General features: G+C 40.7%; 1 protein-coding gene across 2 annotated transcripts in view; it reads right to left on the bottom strand.

Moving 5' to 3' along the window:
* The window catches only part of DNAJA3 (DnaJ heat shock protein family (Hsp40) member A3), a 243,444-nt gene that overhangs the window by 204,544 nt on the left and 19,431 nt on the right, over nt 1-19,469 (bottom strand). For both annotated transcript variants that reach the window (XM_086941384.1, XM_086941383.1), the window contains exon 3: nt 2,257-2,340. In XM_086941384.1, the coding sequence (XP_086797510.1) occupies nt 2,257-2,340 (84 nt within the window). The remainder of the gene's footprint in view (nt 1-2,256; nt 2,341-19,469) is intronic.

Here is a 19,469-nt window from a genome sequence, read left to right on the forward strand (position 1 = left end):
TGTCCTTTGTCATGCATTTCACTTCGGAAGATCACGGCCGAAGCTCTAGACAGTTCATGTTAAGCTCCAGTTCTTCACATCACTGGCCTCCTGCAGTAATATACCAACATGAACACCTTCCCACCCCAAACAACTTGCATTCGATTCTATGACTCGGTTTGGAAAAGGACTCAACTATTTCAGACTTCCGTTTTTGTTAAGGAAGGTAGTTTGACCTCCACAAATTAGGTCATCTACTCCAAGTGTGGAAAGCCTTGAGCCTCTGACGGCCTGGTAATGGAGTGGGGTCCAAGAAAAATTTCCTGAATCAAAGAGGTCAGTAACCCTACCGGCCTGTCCAGTTGTCAGCAGGATAGCCATACCTTGGATAGAGTCTATTTTAATTCTTTCCTTTTTTCATTTTTTAAAAATGTTTTATTTACTTTGGCTGTATCAAGAGGTAACATAGGGGATGCTGGAATCCCTACAATCCTAGAGACGGTTATCGTTTGGATCAGGGAAAGAAATGATATGTCCTTATTAATGAGGACGCCTGGTTCTAGACGTGTGAGACCACTGTAGGAAGCTGGCTCTGTATATACTATACCAAAATGAGGTATAGTGTGCACAGAGTCCAGTGGAACCCTAAAAGTAGGCAGAGGTAAAAGTAGATAGCACCTTACTCTCTATTTGTGGCAGAGTGGACAAGCAGTAAGGTTTTATCAGAGGGTAGCTGCCTGATGCTAGGGAGACTTCCTCATACCGGTCACTTCCTGATGTGCACATCATCTTATGGATCGTTGCGAGTTCCTTAACCACCAATTATTTATAAGAAACAGGTCCCAGAGGCAGCACTCATAATGCAGGGTCCCTAATGCTTGGAGCAAAATGCTGCTGGATATAGCATTGTGTTGCTCCCCTCAGAGCCCCACAGTGTGCTGGAGCAAAACCGCATCCTGTGCAATAATGGAGCCTGGCCATTAAGTCTTGCAGAGGAGCCTCAGCGTCCCAAATGCTGACCAGGGTGAGTGTAGGCTGATGACATGCCTACACCTAAGCTGGGCATGCTAAGCTCTGGAAGGTCAAGCATGTTAGGCCGCCCTTGATCACTGTAGGACACCTGCAGTGAAACAAAGGAAAACTAACAGAATTTAGCATGAGAGCAAAACTCACCCTCTAATAAATAATATAGCATTGAAGTGCATAAAAGCCATTAAGCAATATAACTATCTTCAAGACAACACACTTTTCTGGCTGCTGAGCAGGGCAGCAAAGAAAGAGGACGTGCTTTCGTCAAGATTGTTATATTGGAACGGTTACAGTCCGACTGACTATGGGGTATGAGTTTTTCTAGAAACTCATGGGATATGTTGTCCTCTAAGTTGATAGAATGTTAGGTTTGATTGACTGTCAAGTGAATAAATGAAGATAGAAATGAAAATTTCTAGCGATGAAGTGGGGGTCTCCTGGTCGTCCTCTGGTGGTGGGCTGGACCGCAGAAATGGATAGGGCTATGGTCTCTGAAAAACGATTTACAAACTCATAGGGTGCCCCGAGAAGTGGGACAAAAAATGGTGTAAATGGAACGCATACAGGAGGAGATCTGTAGCTCTGCCACGACAGACATGGCCATGGACAGGTCGAAAATTGTGCATAACGACCCCAATTGATGAGTATTGTTAATTGTGTTAGTGTATATGCCAGCCTATGTTTTCCTTTACAGTTTTGTATAATTGCAAGTGGAATGGGTTTCAACCGCGTCCTCGATTATTTTCCATTGATGTGCTCTGTCTAAATGTCATATTATGATCAATTTCCATGCTTCATTAGACTGAATGTGCTTTGATTTTGTGTTCAATAAAAATTTAATTAAAAAAATAAATGAAAATTCCTCGCCTCTGGCCCAGACACAGAATTGCCTCAGAGCATAAGTCAGAAAAGGAGTGTTAGTTGGTCTGTCTCGTGTGTAGGTCTGTCGCTTAAAAATGTAACGGAAGTTCTGCAGAATGTTAGCCTATGTGCTTAGAAATAGGTTATTGAGAGCTGTATAGGTGACTGAAATAGTGTGGGGTACCGATCTCCTCTGTTGAGAGGGCATCCTCAAAGAGGTCATAAAATTAAAGGGCACAAGACTACTGTCAAACAGGATTAGAACTTTACATATATAAATTTAGCACATGGTTTCAAAACAACAAGATCTGCATGCGAGCAATACCCCACCCAAGACTAAATGGAGTCCAAGATCCTGGAACTCAGATAATCCACAGGGCATTATACCTCATATGCTTCTGCCAACTGGGAAAACTTCTCTTTTGACTGGGGATCATCTTTGTTTGTGTCCGGATGGTACTTCTTTGCCAGCTAGAAGACAAAATAGAAGGAGAATTAAAGCCTAGCAAGACATTGTATCAACTGATCCAGTCCTAAAAGTACTGCAGGCAAACTGAAATGCTGGCTTGGAAAGCCTCACAAGTCTTTTTCTGGACTAAATATACTATCTGTAACCATAGATGGGGTAAACAAGCTATCTGGAATTAGGGACAGGAGCCCAAACTGGAATGAAGAGTACTCTTCTCAATGATAGCCTAGAGTACCATCTGATTTTCAACCATACATGAACAGCACTCTCCGCAGTCCTGCCTAAAAGTACCAACTTTAGAGGAATCATAGATAAATTGTAAACACAGTTGTGGAGTGTTTGTTGCAACTTGCCAACACCAATTACAGACAATCCGTACTAAATAAAGTGGTTTAGCGTAATGCATAGCAAGCTACTCAGAATATCCTACCTACCCCTTATCCCTTACCAATTCTAGCATTTTAAAATATAATAAATTCTAAACAGTTTAAATTTTACTTATCACAGTATCAAAAAACATAACAATCCAAGCCAGTAAAATCAGACAAAGTATTTTTACATAATGCATCAAAGAAGACAGAACAGGAAATAAAGACGCTTTGATACGACAGAAAAAACAATACTTGAAAACACTTTATAGAGATAATAGTCTAGCAGAAACTGAACATTTTGAGACCAAAGAATAGTAGAAGGGTGTGGTAGAATCAGTAATATGCAGCATAGAAGTTCTAAGCCACGAAGTGATGTGGAAAGTACCAGAGCATAAATCAGCATGGGCTGCTCTTAAGAGTGGGGCCACTTGGCACAAAGTAGCTACAAATGCCCACACAATACAATACAATGTCGGGATACTTAGGATGCAACTACCAATCTAATCGCCAGACAGCGCACATTATAGCCAGTAAAAGTGATATGCAAGAAGTAGGGGAAGGGCCTGAATACTTGGTAGGTGCAGCTTGAACACACATCCACCACCACTTGTATAGTGCTTAGCTATACAAATAGATGTGTGTAAAAAGTCTCTCAAAACTTCAAAATCACTGAGAAAAGCATTGATCAAGTACTGATGTTAGTTAGTGTAAAGAAAGGAGAGGTTGCACAGGTAAATAAAACTCAGTCTTAAAGACTGCTACAAAGAAAGAAAACAATGCTGGCTCTGGGAAGGAGAATGCTAGATTGTGAACCAAACACATAGAAGTTTATGCAACCAATTATCAATCCCAGTCAAGTGGCCTCACAATATTGTCCTCATTCTTACCTGATTAGGTATTAGCCCGAAAAGCTGCCTCTAGCATCACAGTATTGATGAAACAGTAGGCTACACAACCAAAGGATCTGATGCAATGGTCTCACATACCGAATGTACTGGGCAGACACAACAGTAAACAAATGGAAGCCCAGGGAACCTGCTAAATTCGCCCTGTCGTTATAGAACAGGTGTGCTGCTGTAGCACTTGGCAATTACTAAAATCAAATACCACAGATTGGTTTACCACTGCAAAGTTTAATACACAACCTCTCAAAAGCCATCAAAATATCATAATGTTGACAAACTAGGGCAGACTCCTGACACTAACAGTACGGGGGGGACAGAATGGTCTATGACCTCGATACAGAATTAGAACAATCTTGATTACTTTTCAGAATGCTCACAAAGAATAGAAGGAGGTATTTGCACAGCTAGTGCATATCCAAAATTAACCTTATAATGTTCTGTGGCGTGCTGCCAGGGATAACGCTGTCTGTACCGGTCAGCGTTGATCCAGAAAGACTACTACATGGCATCCCCCATTGAGAGGAAGACTCCCCGGTGCACTGCTCAAAGGAGACTCAAGCGTCTAAAGTTTAAAGCGATGTTCATTCAAAGTTCAATCCACAAAGTTAAGTCGTTTTTCACATTTAATCCATGTACATTGTACTTCATGTATGGTTCATCAATGTTTCAAAACGTATAAAATACACATAATCCACGCATTTGTAATCCAATCATCAGTATTCCCAATGCATTTCGGGCTGGTATCAAGCCCTTCCTCAGGGGGTAGCTCGACAAACCAAAGGAAAATAACGAAATGAGGCCACAATAGTACATTTACCACAATATCAGAAATTACACTGTCAGAAATTACACTGTCAATTCAAAGGTGATATAAAGAAAACTAGACAAGGATAAGGAGAAACATGAAAACCAAAGTACCCAAAAAGATCATAAAGAATTCTGTGACAACGAAAATACATGCGATGATAAACGCAAACATGTGTGTCATCAGGCAAGGAAACACGCTGTGGTAAAGAGTGCAATGTGAACAGAGAAAGACCACCAGAAACCCGGGTAAATAACATCCATAACTCCCGTGGGTGTATCAAGCATGAACGAGAGTGCGTGCTAGCGTGGTTAATATAAGTCTGTCAGAGAAGTTAAAACTCCCGTGCGTGACCACTCTCCACCGTGCAATCAAGTTCATTACAGTCCTCGGTAGAGGTACTCACTAGAATCGCCGTCCGTGAACAAACTTCATCAGCATTCGGCAAAGTGTCTCAAGCGCTCAGCGTGTGAGAGCGATTAGTAAACGCGTGTGAAAATAAAGATAGGACTATGAAACACCGAACTATAGGCGCCATCTTAGAGAGGAGTTGGAAGTAAATAAACAATATACAAGTGTGAAAAAACAGTCTCCACCACGACCAGAGGCAAGTCATGGGGCAACAATCCAATGAGAAACAGTAACGAACAATTAGGTGAAGGAAAACATAGAAAAGATAAAATACGTTAATGATGTAGGAGGTAGGAAGTGAATGAACAGAAGGGTAAAGGCAAATGTAACTGATGGTAACACAAAAGATCAATGGATCAAAGATAACATAAAAATTCCATCCGATCATTGAGTCCGTGTGGCTGCATCGTCGCCATGTAGCGGATCCAAAAGTTCTCTCTCTTTAACAAAGTTTTCTTGTTATCATGTGTCAATGGTACTTGCTCCAATATCTGATATTTCAACTGGGCGACAGTGTGTTTTTGGTCCAGAAAATGTGTAGCAACCGTAGATTTGAGATTGCCAGTTCTTATGTTGCTTTTATGTTCCAATGGGCGTGTTCTGACTTTCCTCTCAGTATGACCAATATAGCACTTTCCGCATGGGCACTTCAACATATAAATTACATTCGCAGAATTGCAAGTGGCATTGACACGAAGTTTGATGGGAAGACCCTTCATGGGATGGTTGGTGATGTTACCTAAAATGCAATTGTTGCAATTACTGCAATTGTGACAAGGTCTGAGTCCCTTGAAGATAGTCGGTTGATGTTTCATGGTAGGTTTGGACAACATCTCTTTCAGGTTCCGTCCCCTAGTATATGCGAACAACGGTTGTTGTGAGAAGGCTCCCTGAAAATCAGGCTCCATGCTCAATAGTGACCAATGGTTAGAAATGATATTTCTGAATTGATTGCTCAACACGGTGTATTTAGAAACGACTACCATCCGAGTATTCTCAGTTTTTGATCGGACTTGTAAAAGTTCATCACGAGTCATATTCCCACACCGGGTGACAGCCTTTTCAAGTGTTTGTGGCGGGTAGCCACGAGCTTTAAACCTCTCCACCATGTTGGTCATTTCCAGTTGACATGTCTCTTCAGATGTAACAATGCGTTTAATACGCATTAGCTGTGAAAGGGGTAGATTCTGTTTCAACCCAGGTCGATGGAAGCTCTGGTAATGTAACATCGCGTTACGATCAGTGGGTTTGCAAAAAATGGTGGTAGTTACTATGCCTGCATGTCGTTCTACCTTAACATCAAGAAAATGAATGCATGCTCTGTCAAAGCTCCAAGTGAACTGTATACGATCATTGATTTCATTCCAGGATTTCAAGAAATCCAAAAGAGCGTGTTCTGTTCCTGCCCATAACATAAAGATATCGTCAATGAATCTTAAATCGAGCTTCCCACAACTTGTCCAAGCAGTCTGATTCAATATATGTGATTCTTCAAATGATTTCATGAACGTGTTAGCGTACGACGGCGCTGTACAATTGCCCATGGCAGTCCCACATAGCTGGTGGAACCAATTGTCAGATACTGTGAAGTAACTATGGTATAACGTGAATACCAATAGTTCCATCAACAGTACTTGCATATCCATGTCAAGGTTGGAATTGGAAAGTTTGTGTTCAACCGCCATTATGCCAAGGTCATGAGGTATAGACGTGTATAGTGAACATACGTCCACTGTACACTATCAATTCTTGATCTTCCAATAAAACAGTGGCTTGTTTTAATTTGATCAAAAAGTCAGTGGTGTCTCTGACATGTGATCTTGTGTTCAAAACAAACGGCTGTAAATATTTGTCCCAAAATTTTCCTGTGTTTTCATGAATGCTTCCTTTAGTCGAGACAATGGGTCTCATAGGTGGTCTGGTTGGGTGTGTGTGCACCTTGGGCAGCATATATAACACAGGTGGTCTTGGGTTGATGGGTGTCAAATAGCGTCTTACTCTGTCATTGATGGTGCCATTATCAAAAGCCTGACCGATGATTTTCATCTACACCCATGGTAGAGGAGGATATGTTACGAGGACTACGTCCCCATAGTACCTTCATGGCTCCTGCGAGTCACAAAATCATTGATATGTTTGAAAGCCTAGTGAGAAACGACATTGCCAAACTTCCATTTCAATCTAGGGTTAAACGGGATAGCTTGACTAAAACAGAGAAGAACATTGTACAAAAAATTGCTAGCAATCCATCCATTGTGTGTCAAACAGCCGATAAGGGCGGCGCCCTGGTGATCATGGACGCTACTTACTATGCTGAACAAATTCAGATACACACATCAGATCCCAACACGTATGCACCTTTACCAGCTGATCCAACCAATGAGTTTGCCTCTATCCTTCTGAAAATCATCGGTCAGGCTTTTGATAATGGCACCATCAATGACAGAGTAAGACGTTATTTGACACCCATCAACCCAAGACCACCTGTGTTATATATGCTGCCCAAGGTGCACAAACACCCAACCAGACCACCTATGAGACCCATTGTCTCGACTAAAGGAAGCATTCATGAAAACACAGGAAAATTTTTGGGCCAAATATTTACAGCCGTTTGTTTTGAACACAAGATCACATGTCAGAGACACCACTGACTTTTTGATCAAATTAAAACAAGCCACTGTTTTATTGGAAGATCAAGAATTGATAGTGTACAGTGGACGTATGTTCACTATACACGTCTATACCTCATGACCTTGGCATAATGGCGGTTGAATACAAACTTTCCAATTCCAACCTGGACATGCATATGCAAGTACTGTTGATGGAACTATTGGTATTCACGTTATACCATAGTTACTTCACCGTATCTGACAATTGGTTCCACCAGCTATGTGGGACTGCCATGGGCAATTGTACAGCGCCGTCGTACGCTAACACGTTCATGAAATCATTTGAAGAATCACATATATTGAATCAGACTGCTTGGACAAGTTGTGGGAAGCTCTATTTAAGATTCATTGACGATATCTTTATGTTATGGGCAGGAACAGAACACTCTCTTTTGGATTTCTTGAAATCCTGGAATGAAATCAATGATCGTATACAGTTCACTTGGAGCTTTGACAGAGCATGCATTCATTTTCTTGATGTTAAGGTAGAACGACATGCAGGCATAGTAACTACCACCATTTTTCGCAAACCCGCTGATCGTAACGCGATGTTACATTACCAGAGCTTCCATCGACCTGGGTTGAAACAGAATCTACCCCTTTCACAGCTAATGCGTGTTAAACGCATTGTTACATCTGAAGAGACATGTCAACTGGAAATGACCAACATGGTGGAGAGGTTTAAAGCTCGTGGCTACCCGCCACAAACACTTGAAAAGGCGGTCACCCGGTGTGGGAATATGACTCGTGATGAACTTTTACAAGTCCGATCAAAAACTGAGAATACTCGGATGGTAGTCGTTTCTAAATACACCGTGTTGAGCAATCAATTCAGAAATATCATTTCTAACCATTGGTCACTATTGAGCATGGAGCCTGATTTTCAGGGAGCCTTCTCACAACAACCGTTGATCGCATATACTAGGGGACGGAACCTGAAAGAGATGTTGTCCAAACCTACCATTAAACATCAACCGACTATCTTCAAGGGACTCAGACCTTGTCACAATTGCAGTAATTGCAACAATTGCATTTTAGGTAACATCACCAACCATCCCATGAAGGGTCTTCCCATCAAACTTCGTGTCAATGCCACTTGCAATTCTGCGAATGTAATTTATATGTTGAAGTGCCCATGCGGAAAGTGCTATATTGGTCATACTGAGAGGAAAGTCAGAACACGCCTATTGGAACATAAAAGCAACATAAGAACTGGCAATCTCAAATCTACGGTTGCTACACATTTTCTGGACCAAAAACACACTGTCGCCCAGTTGAAATATCAGATATTGGAGCAAGTACCATTGACACATGATAACAAGAAAACTTTGTTAAAGAGAGAGAACTTTTGGATCCGCTACATGGCGACGATGCAGCCACACGGACTCAATGATCGGATGGAATTTTTATGTTATCTTTGATCCATTGATCTTTTGTGTTACCATCAGTTACATTTGCCTTTACCCTTCTGTTCATTCACTTCCTACCTCCTACATCATTAACGTATTTTATCTTTTCTATGTTTTTCTTCACCTAATTGTTCGTTACTGTTCCTCATTGGGTTGTTGCCCCATGACTTGCCTCTGGTCGTGGTGGAGACTGTTTTTTCACACTTGTATATTGTTTATTTACTTCCAACACCTCTCTAAGATGGCGCCTATAGTTCGGTGTTTCATAGTCCTATCTTTATTTTCACACGCGTTTACTAATCGCTCTCACACGTTGAGCGCTTGAGACACTTTGCCGAATGCTGATGAAGTTTGTTCACGGACGGCGATTCTAGTGAGTACCACTACCGAGGACTGTAATGAACTTGATTGCACGGTGGAGAGCGGTCACGCACAGGAGTTTTAACTTCTCTGACAGACTTATATTAACCACGCTAGCACGCATTCTCGTTCATGCTTGATACACCCACGGGAGTTATGGATGTTATTTACCCGGGTTTCTGGTGGTCTTTCTCTGTTCACGTTGCACTCTTTACCACAGCGTGTTTCCTTGCCTGATGACACACATCTTTGTGTTTATCATCGCATGTATTTTCGTTGTCACAGAATTCTTTATGATCTTTTTGGGTACTTTGGTTTTCATGTTTCTCATTATCCTGGTCTGGTTTTCTTTATATCACCTTTGAATTGACAGTGTAATTTCTGATATTGTGGTAAATGTACTATTGTGGCCTCATTTCGTTATTTTCCTTTGGTTTGTAGAGCTATCCCCTGAGGAAGGGCTTGATACCAGCCCGAAATGCATTGGGATTACTGATGATTGGATTACAATTACGTGGATTATGTGTATTTTATACGTTTTGAAACATTGATGAACCATACATGAAGTACAATGTACATGGATTAAATGTGAAAAACGACTTAACTTTGTGGATTGAACTTTGAATGAACATCGCTTTAAACTTTAGACGCTTGAGTCTCCTTTGAGCAGTGCACCGGGGAGTCTTCCTCTCAATGGGGGAAGCCGTGTAGTACTTTTCAGAATGACAAGAAGCTTTCAACCTTGCAAATATGGAACGTAACGGTTGAACGCCATTTGGTTTTGTCACTTCAATGCATTGAAGGCAAACCTAAAGCCAGCATAAGGGCTCCTTTGAGACTAAGAACAATCTTAAAATGATCAGTGCTGGTTGTCAGAGGCTAATGTGGATAGCAAGGTTGCAGACTTTCCTTATATTATACCACAGTATATTCCTGTAAACATGTTTGTGCATCAAATAATATGTGTAAAGGAAATCCTATGTTTTAGCTGCAGGCTGTATAACACTAGTGTTAAGTTAGCTCTGCAAGGAACATTTATTTGAATTTGAGTTCCAACGTTTTGGATCACTGGCAGTATTCAGATGCTTTGAAATGCCAGTAAAGATGTAATTTCCATTATCCAGATTAGCACCAGCGATTGCCCAAGTAATGGTGGCAAGGTATTGGTTAGACATGATAATTCTCATCTACAACAAAGATAATAACACAAGGCTCTTTCAATTTCACAGAGAATGCTTCCAACGCTTAAGAAAAGGGTAGCAAGTTAATACCCTGTGAACTGTGGGGATAATAAGAGTTTACTGCAAAAATTCCTTGATAGACTTGTTGTGTATAGTAAAGAGCCTAGAGACTGCCTACTGCCTACCCTTTGTGGGCTTCATCGTCACTAATTTAGGGCCTCCTAATTGGCCCAGAGCATGCCAGGCATCACTTCCTTTCCTTTCTGTGGAGCATGGCCCAAGCACAGATTGGTTCAACTTAAGTACCCATCACAGCTGCTAGTGCTGTGATTCAGGAACTATTTCCCGAGAGATCCCAAATCTTACACATCTATGGTCTTATTAAATCAAGACGGGAAAATATACTCAACGTTCTTAGCCACCAGACTGGAACAGGTTCCAACACCTTGAAAATACGGTAATGCACTTTTCAACTTTTCTGTATTTTGCATTTTAATATGCATGAAGACTAAGGCATCCTATTTCTATGCATGGAGTGTTTTAGTCTGGACTCTGTATTTCTTTTGAATGGTAAGCACCCATATTGATTATATTCTAAAGACTATGGTACTCCACTGTTAAACATAGGAACAAGGATCAATATAATTAACTGTTGCATAGAAAAATGCACTCCGAACAATTATCCCTAGATGCTAATAAAGGGCGTGGAATTTAATAAAATATCTTGCTTCATAAAACTACTTGTCCTGTGACAAAATCCACTTGTTCTTTTGATGCCATGTAGTGTGATGACAAATTATGGCAGGAATCTCATTATGTAAGAAATCTGATAAAAGCCTATGATTATGCCAGATCTCATACCATAGCAGGGTTTGAATACTAGCAATTCCCTTATTTTGCCAATTTTCTGCAGAGCTACATACTGGGGCAGGAGGTAGAGGTAAGCAATAGGTCCCTATGGCTACAATGCTTGTTTGAGTCTGTGCAAACCTACTAAATTGTATGTTTTAAGGGTTCTCATCAGATCATCTCTAATCTTTTCCAATACAGAGAAAAACTGGAAACTTACTCCTGACAAGGGCAGAAGTAAAACGTCTTCCAGGGTTGGGGTAAAAAGTGGTTGAAGGGAAAGTGAAATTGTTACCGCACAACAGATTTTCGTGTGAGCAAATCTACATCTGCATATTTGTACGTGCTAAAATGCAGTTCACAAATATTTTCTAGGAGTACAATTTCCGTAAACTGCACTAATGCAAGGACATATACCATGGGTGCACTTTTGTCTGGCGTTAAACAAGACTTTTTATGTAATTAAAATTCTCTCTATATACCAGCTGGCTTTACTGCAAGAGGCAGCATTCTGCTCTTTCACAAGGAGCATATCAGCATGCAAATGAGTTTTGTTCAGTGCCAGGAACTACTGTGGCAATGTGTATTTTATTAGACTAAAAATATTTTAGCTTTTGCCGATGTTTATTATAATGATGAGGGCCCGGCAGCTCCCACAACAATAAAGTTGTACAAAAACCATGTCAAAACTAGACCAGCATTGACAAAACCAAAAGGTTGACCACCAATGTCATACCTATTGGCTTTGCCAACGCTTGTTTATTTTCACGTTTCCTGTAATTTTGTTGGAACTGGTTCCACCGATTTTCCATTAGTAGTATTTTTTGAAAATACTAGCATGCATTAACACATTTGACTAAATGATGCTTCAAAGAAATGGCACCTAAAATGTCCTAGTAGTTTAGCAAAACATTTTTTTTATAGTTTACATTTTTTATGACCATTTGATTTTGAAAGCAAAGAATCCTCAATCTTGCTTTCAAGCTTTTGCATATATTTGCATCTACTCAGAGAGCACCTTGGAAGCATTATTTTCGTAGCTTCATATTGTTCAACTTTGCAAGCGTGTGTACACATTTTTATCATGGAACCGCTGTCGGTAGTAATACAGTCTGAACTTACATGTGCTTACAGCGCTCATCCTAATAAGGGCTTTGCATTAATGACCCATAAATATAAGTTTGTACAGCATATGCATATGTACACAAATATTACAGCAGACAAAGCCCTTTCCTGGTCCATAATATGGTACAGTAATCCGGCAGCCAAAAGGTTTGTGCTGCAAGGGGTTGGGCCTCATTGTCTCAAGGACAAAATAAACATGAAAACTGTTTGTCCTTGACCCCCAAAAATATATCCTGGGCGAGGGGCCATAGGAAGTCCACACCCCTGTAAAAAGGCACCTGGAATTCATACCATTTAATTTGGTTTCTCTTAATAAGAAATGAAAAAAAGGAAGCTTAGAACCCATAGAACACGTTTGTAAAACTAGTGTGTCTATTGAGGAACACAGACAGGAGGTCCGTTATCCCTTTTGCCTTTCAAGGCCGCTAGCACAATATCTTAGGCATATTCCTATGTTTAAAGAGCCTTATGATGTTAATGCAGAGCATAAAGTTGCTCTTTATGCTGACAACATATTATGTCTTCTACAAGACCCTTGCAAAGCAGTCCCCACAAGGGCAATCAATATTTTGCAAAACCTTGGGGTTCCAGATCGTACATAAATATGTATGCATGAATATATACTGGATAGCTGATAGATTATAACCTTCCACCAGCATCCAAATTGGTTGTAGTAAGCCAGTACAGATCAAAAACTTGGGAGTCTAACAGTACTGCCTTTACACATGCAACTTGACTATAATTGACACACAGGTCTCGAAGAGTGTAACAAAGTATAAATTTCAAGGTTTGGTATGATTATCAATATGAAAATTAATTTCCTTGCAACAAACTAACACTACACAAAAAAGATTATATGTAGTATTCACAAGTCTTTTATTTCAAAAAAATGTTTTATTGTGAGTCCATAGAAGACAAACATTACAAGACACATTTGTAGTAGAATTAATACAGTACGAAGCATATGAATACAAACAACGTCTTCAAAATTCATTATTTCAAAGCTTGATTATAAAGTGCAATGTGCGTGATTAAAAACAAACTAGCAGACTAATATTAATATTAAGAAGATGTGGTTAAGATTAGATGGCATCAAAGAAACTAGGAATCAAACACGCTCCAACATCTCATATTTTTTAAGAGCCCCTGATCTCAATGCATATTTTCTTTCCCTACCCTGGGTTCGTAATAATTTTGCCTTCCATGCCTGAAAGGTTGGTACAAGATCTGTTTTCCAGGACTGCAATATAAGGAATTTAGCTATTAAAGAAGCTATAAAAAGGGACTCATCGTATGGAGTGTGCCTCGAGGAGCAGCCTCGGATGGGAATTAGGTCATAGAGTATTATAGTGGTTTTGAGCTCGATGGAAAGATATTTTTCTATTTCCTTCCAAAATAACTGAATTTTTGAACACTCCCAGACAATATGTTTCCAGGTGCCTTTTTCTTCACACCGGAAGCATTTGTCGGCGACTTGGGGAAAGATATTATGGAGAAAAGAGGCGGTTCTATATATTAACCATTTATTAAAAAATTGCATACTTATGAAATTAGATCTGCGGAATATGGTTTTATTAAATTTATTTATCTTATCCCATACCTGCTGGATAATTACAATATCTTCCCTCTTTTTCCACCTCTCAATAATCTTGCTGGAGGATTCCTGCCCTTTATTGGCTAGAAACCGACCTCTCAATGAAGACTCAAGCGGCCAAAACGGCAGGGACCTGTCTTGGGCTCTTGCGAACTATCCGCAGAATCCTTCCCCTACTCCCTCCCGTGTCCAGGAAACTATTAGTCCCAGGCCTCATATTGTCACGACTAGACTATAGCAATATGGTCTACCTGGGTGCTCCGGAAGTTACCTTGGCGAGACTGCAACGAGCCCAGAACGCAGCAGCCCACCTACTCATGAGCGTACCTCCCAGAGTATCCGCCAAACCCGCTATCAAGGCTCTGCACTGGCTCCCAGTCCGCCAAAGGGTGGAATTTAAAGCCATGTGCACGGCCCATAAACTGATTAATGGCTCGGGACCGGCGATCCTCAGCGGCCTGGTCACTCCGTACAAAGCATCCAGAGCTCTACGGTCCATGAACGAGCACCTTGCCAACATCCCCAAATTTAAGAGGACGCACACCGGAGGTCGACGTTTCTCTGTAAAAGCGTTCACTGGGTGGAACTCCCTCCCACGTTCCCTCAGACTGGAGCCCAGCTACCTGGCGTTCAGGAAAAAACTCAAAACCCTTCTGTTTCCCAAATAAGCCCTTCGCCCTCCCCCTCAGCAGGACACAAATCTTTTATAGCGCGGGGATGCCCTCGGGTCACCAGGCGCTTTACAAGTCGCTAAATAAATAAATATTTTCTTTTAGTATTTTAATCCAAATACTCATCTTCTTTTGTATTTGATTGTTCAAAGCTGTAGAGATATTTTCTTTTAAATAAATTTCCTATATCAAGCTCTCTGAGTTTTGGATTAAGCATGAGGAAGGACCAGTTCATTATTGTATAAGAATGATGTATCTGACTAAAAATTACATCCCAAGATTTCCACCTATTACCCATCAGGAAGTTTTCAATTTTCTCGAAGCCATTCTCCTTCCAAAGATTTGATATTACTGTCCATGCAGCCAGCTTCTCCTAGACTGAGATTGATTAAATGCGTTGTATTACTTAATTTAGGGATATCATAGAATTTTAAAAAACGAGTTTTCAGCTTAAAAATCCACTGTAGGGACTTGTAGCGTACTTTCTTTGGATCTTTCGTGATTCTAACCGGGTCAGTGATTTTTGATTCTGACATCTTCATAAAAAAAATTGTCTGCCTCGTGAGTTTCTAAAAAGAAAAACCTATAACTGTGGTGTGCAAAAGACGCGAAGTAGTATTCTCTAATATTTGGAAGGGACAGCCCTCCTTGTGTGGATGGTAGATATAAAGTGCTGAGTGCAATCCTGGGGGATTTGTTTGCCCATAGAAAAGAGGAAATCAATGCATCTACTTTTTTAAAATAGGAGGCCTGGATTGCCCAGGGTACGGCGCTAAAGAGGAAATTAAAAAGAGGTAAAACAGACATACGTACTAACGCTGCCCGTCCCATTAAAGACAAGGGTAATAAATTCCAACGATCTAAAAGCGACCCCACCTTTTTTAATAAAGGTAGAAAATTACGCGAGTACAGATCATCCAAATTATCCAATATAAATATTCCCAGGTATCTCTTTGGGTCTGTATTATATATCTGCCTGTCAGTCATGTTTTACTTGGGAGGAACAAACACAACAGAAAACAAGAATAGACAAAACTACCTTTCTCTAACCAATAAGCAAGGAAGATCTTGAAGCAACCGCTACTAAGAAACAACTGTATTAGCCCTAGTCTACAATAAGCCATAATCTTCAATTTGCTCATTCCGACCCAAAAAAACATGGGTTTACTGGAAAGGGTGAATACGATGTCAATGAATACCATGATATGTGAAGGTCAGACATCAGCAATACCAAGAAATGCAAAGTCAATGTATGCCATAACCTGTGCCCACATAACAATGTCAATACCCATAAATGCAATATCAATGTATGCCATAATCTATGCCCTGCACAACAGTGTTGATACCGGCAGTAACAATGTCAGTACATATGTTCACTAATACCCGACGTTGTAGGCGCAGACAGGCTTTACTTATCCCAGGAGGGGGCCCATGAAAAAGCAAAATGTCTCATCCATCTGCACCTAAGTAGGGTAAGGGCTATGATTCAACCAGAGTAGAACACCGCGGGCAATAGTAAACATCTGGTATGAGACCAACCCCACAGAACTGCACGATTTCACCGAACCTAGCAACATCCAAACCAAGGTAGACCGATGTAGGGGAGGGCACTGTTTGGCCTCAGGACATTGTGGAAAAGAGATTCCTGGAGGTAGCAAGACCACCGCACCAGTGCACAAATACGTACGTTCCCGGCTCAGTCTGCAGTCCCAGGGTGGCCTGTAACCTTTTTGGGGTGACCTTCTTTAATGACAAATGGACTTCAGATATGCAATTCCAGTGCAGAGCTGCTCACCTCGATCACGGTGGGGGAAATATGGGAGGGGAGCCAATGCTAGCATAAACACCAAGAGCCAGGAAATCTGGGATACCGAGATTAATAGGTACACATGGTTGGAAAGCAAGGGGCAACCTCTAATAATATGGAAACTTACACTGTATTTATTGTGTCTCATAGACAAAGGAACTATATCGTTGGACAACAAAAACTGTGGTGTGATACTGCACATACCACACCTGCAGTGGGGCACCTCCACATTGACTGATATATACTGGCAATGAGGTGACCTTGCCTACACTTAGCAAGTCCCTGGATGGTAGGGCCTCTGCACCCTCGTGACCATACACACCCTAATGCTGGTCATCCCTGGAGAAGATCTGTCTGAGCTGTCACAACATCAGTTACAGAAGAAAACAACTCTGTTGCATCAAGTACGAAGGAGAAGAACTGCTGGTTATTTTGGCTGGGCTCAGTACAAGGATATTCCAAAGGAATTTAGTCTGTCCACAGAGACTCAATTAAATGCAGGAGGGTGAATACTTTTCTTTATAATGCAAACAAAGGCAAACACTGTCTGGTTACAAATAAACAGGTTGGTGTTTCTGAAGCTAATCAATGGTACTGAACTCAGCCTAAACGCTATGAAGAAAGAACTTAGAGCCATCTGCCTCATGGTGATGCAACATCTGTACATGTTGGACTTGATAACAGCGATGGAGGGTGGGGTGTGTGCCAAGTTTGATCCTGTTGTAATTTTATTCCTGGAAATGATACAGGAAATGGGACATTTGCTCTTGCCATCCAAGAACTGCATTGTCTGCAAGCCGACATGAAGGAGGGAGGTGCCCCAGAGCAGGACTGGTTGCATAGTATTTTTTGCGGATCTCCCTATGGGTGTTCAAACTATTCACATCAATTATCCCAGTTTTCGATGTTTTACTTCTGTCGTGTGGTTTCCTACAAGTGGGCGGTTTCCTGCTGTAAAAACGCAGTCCTCAAATTAGGTAGTATGCACATATCTAGGAAAAGAGTAACAGACATTACAAACACACAGTCTCTAATATTAGAAGAGTCATGAAATACGAGGAGGATAGAGTAGTTGAAAATTCAGCGAGAGGGGTGATTGTTGGAATGGGTGAATACGATGCCAATGAATACCATGATCTGTGCAGGTCTGACAACGGCAATACCAATAAATGCAATGTCAATGTATGCCATAACCTGTGCCCACACAACGATATCAATACCAATGAATGCAATATCAATGTACGCCATAATATATGCCCACACAGTGTCGATACTGGCAGTAACAATGTCAATGTATGCCATAGTCCATTCACACATAATGTTGTTACCATTAAAACCAATGTTGATGTACGCCCTGATCTAGGCATGCATAACTATGTCAATATCAATAAAGGCAATGTTAATGTAATTGATATACGCTGTGACAACTGTACGCATGATGTTAAGAATATTCGGTAAAAATGTAACTACCGTATTATTTTCAGAAGTTCTAATGAACTCGTATAATTGCTGTCTGATTCACCCAAGGTGACCTCCCATCAACAAAGTCAGAAGTGTTCAGACTGGTCCTGCGATCCACAAACAAGCCTATCGAGTGACGGGTCACAAGTGGGCTTCACTTAGCCCAGAGACAAACACGCACCCAAGTGAAACCCTGAGTGATCCCACAAATAGATAGCTGCACCACAAACAGGTCTGAGGAAATTGGCCCCAATAAAACACGTTTGGCAAAAAGGCGCACTTTCCCCAAAAATACCACAAAGCTAGATGCCACATATAGAGAGGAACACTCAGCCAATCAGAACACGACATGCTCCCTACATCAGACATCTGGACACATACACACTGGCCCACACTAGCTCTCCCAGAGATCGAGAGCCATCAAATGCCCAAACTTGTTCATTTACGACGGAGATGCTTTTTCAAGCCAAAACTTTTACAGAAAGAGACTTTCTTCAGATGCACTCTGTAGAGACTCTCCCAGCCGCTGAGGTTAATTAAACGAACTTGTTCCTGTTTTGCCAAACGCCTCTTGTTTTTTCATTTGCTTAAGGTAAAATCATATCAAAGCAACAGGTAAACAGAAAAACAGCCACTGTAGTTGATAAAAAGTATAGAATTAGAGGAACAAATGCTACAGTGAAAACTATCACAATTCACTCGGATGAAGCAATTTGAATATTTAACATTTCCTCCTAAACAAGCTCATTCACAACCATATTTGAGAACCAAGGGATCTCGTGTCTGGCCTCCTGGCCAGATAGCACTCAGCTAAAATATCTGAATAACGCAAATCAATTAACGGAATGCTATTTCACAGAATTAATTTGATTTCAATACATTTACTAATCCTCAAATTTAAAAGGGGGGATCCAACCAGAAGATACCAACAGAAGTATTATTGGAATATGGGGTTACAAAGGAGACATACTAAAAGACTTTTATACATCTTTATTGGGGTGAAATGCTAATGAAAAATTATCCTACACAACAGCGTGAGAAAATGACAAATTGAGAAACTGATTAGGAATTCTGGAATACTATTTGGAATAAAAAAGTTATCTTCGCAGTGTGCGAGTTACAGTTGTACAGCTCTTCTGATATACGATCTCGATCACGTGACTTCAATGAAATATGTTCATCAAGGACAAACAAGGGCAAACGCTTAAGCCAACTGATCAAATAAGTCAGTACACAGTTTATGGCCGAGCGTTTTAAAAGTGGTACACCCAGCCACACAATATAACCTAACCGTGTTACAAGTTAAATTAATGGTCGCACAGAAAAATTATATTATCTTCTTGTAATTCTCAAACTTAATAACTGTAGTTAAATATAGTTAGTTCCAAAGATCAACACCTTCCACAAACACATTTCATTCTTTTATATTGCGAAAAAGGAAGAATTTGAGGGTTTTAAGTCCCCTCTCATATTCAATTATTATACTCCGGTTACCTAGGTTTATGGTGGCAAG

The sequence above is a fragment of the Lissotriton vulgaris genome, chromosome 10, assembly GCF_964263255.1.
Source record: "Lissotriton vulgaris chromosome 10, aLisVul1.2, whole genome shotgun sequence".
In the NCBI taxonomy this organism is placed as follows: domain Eukaryota; kingdom Metazoa; phylum Chordata; class Amphibia; order Caudata; family Salamandridae; genus Lissotriton; species Lissotriton vulgaris.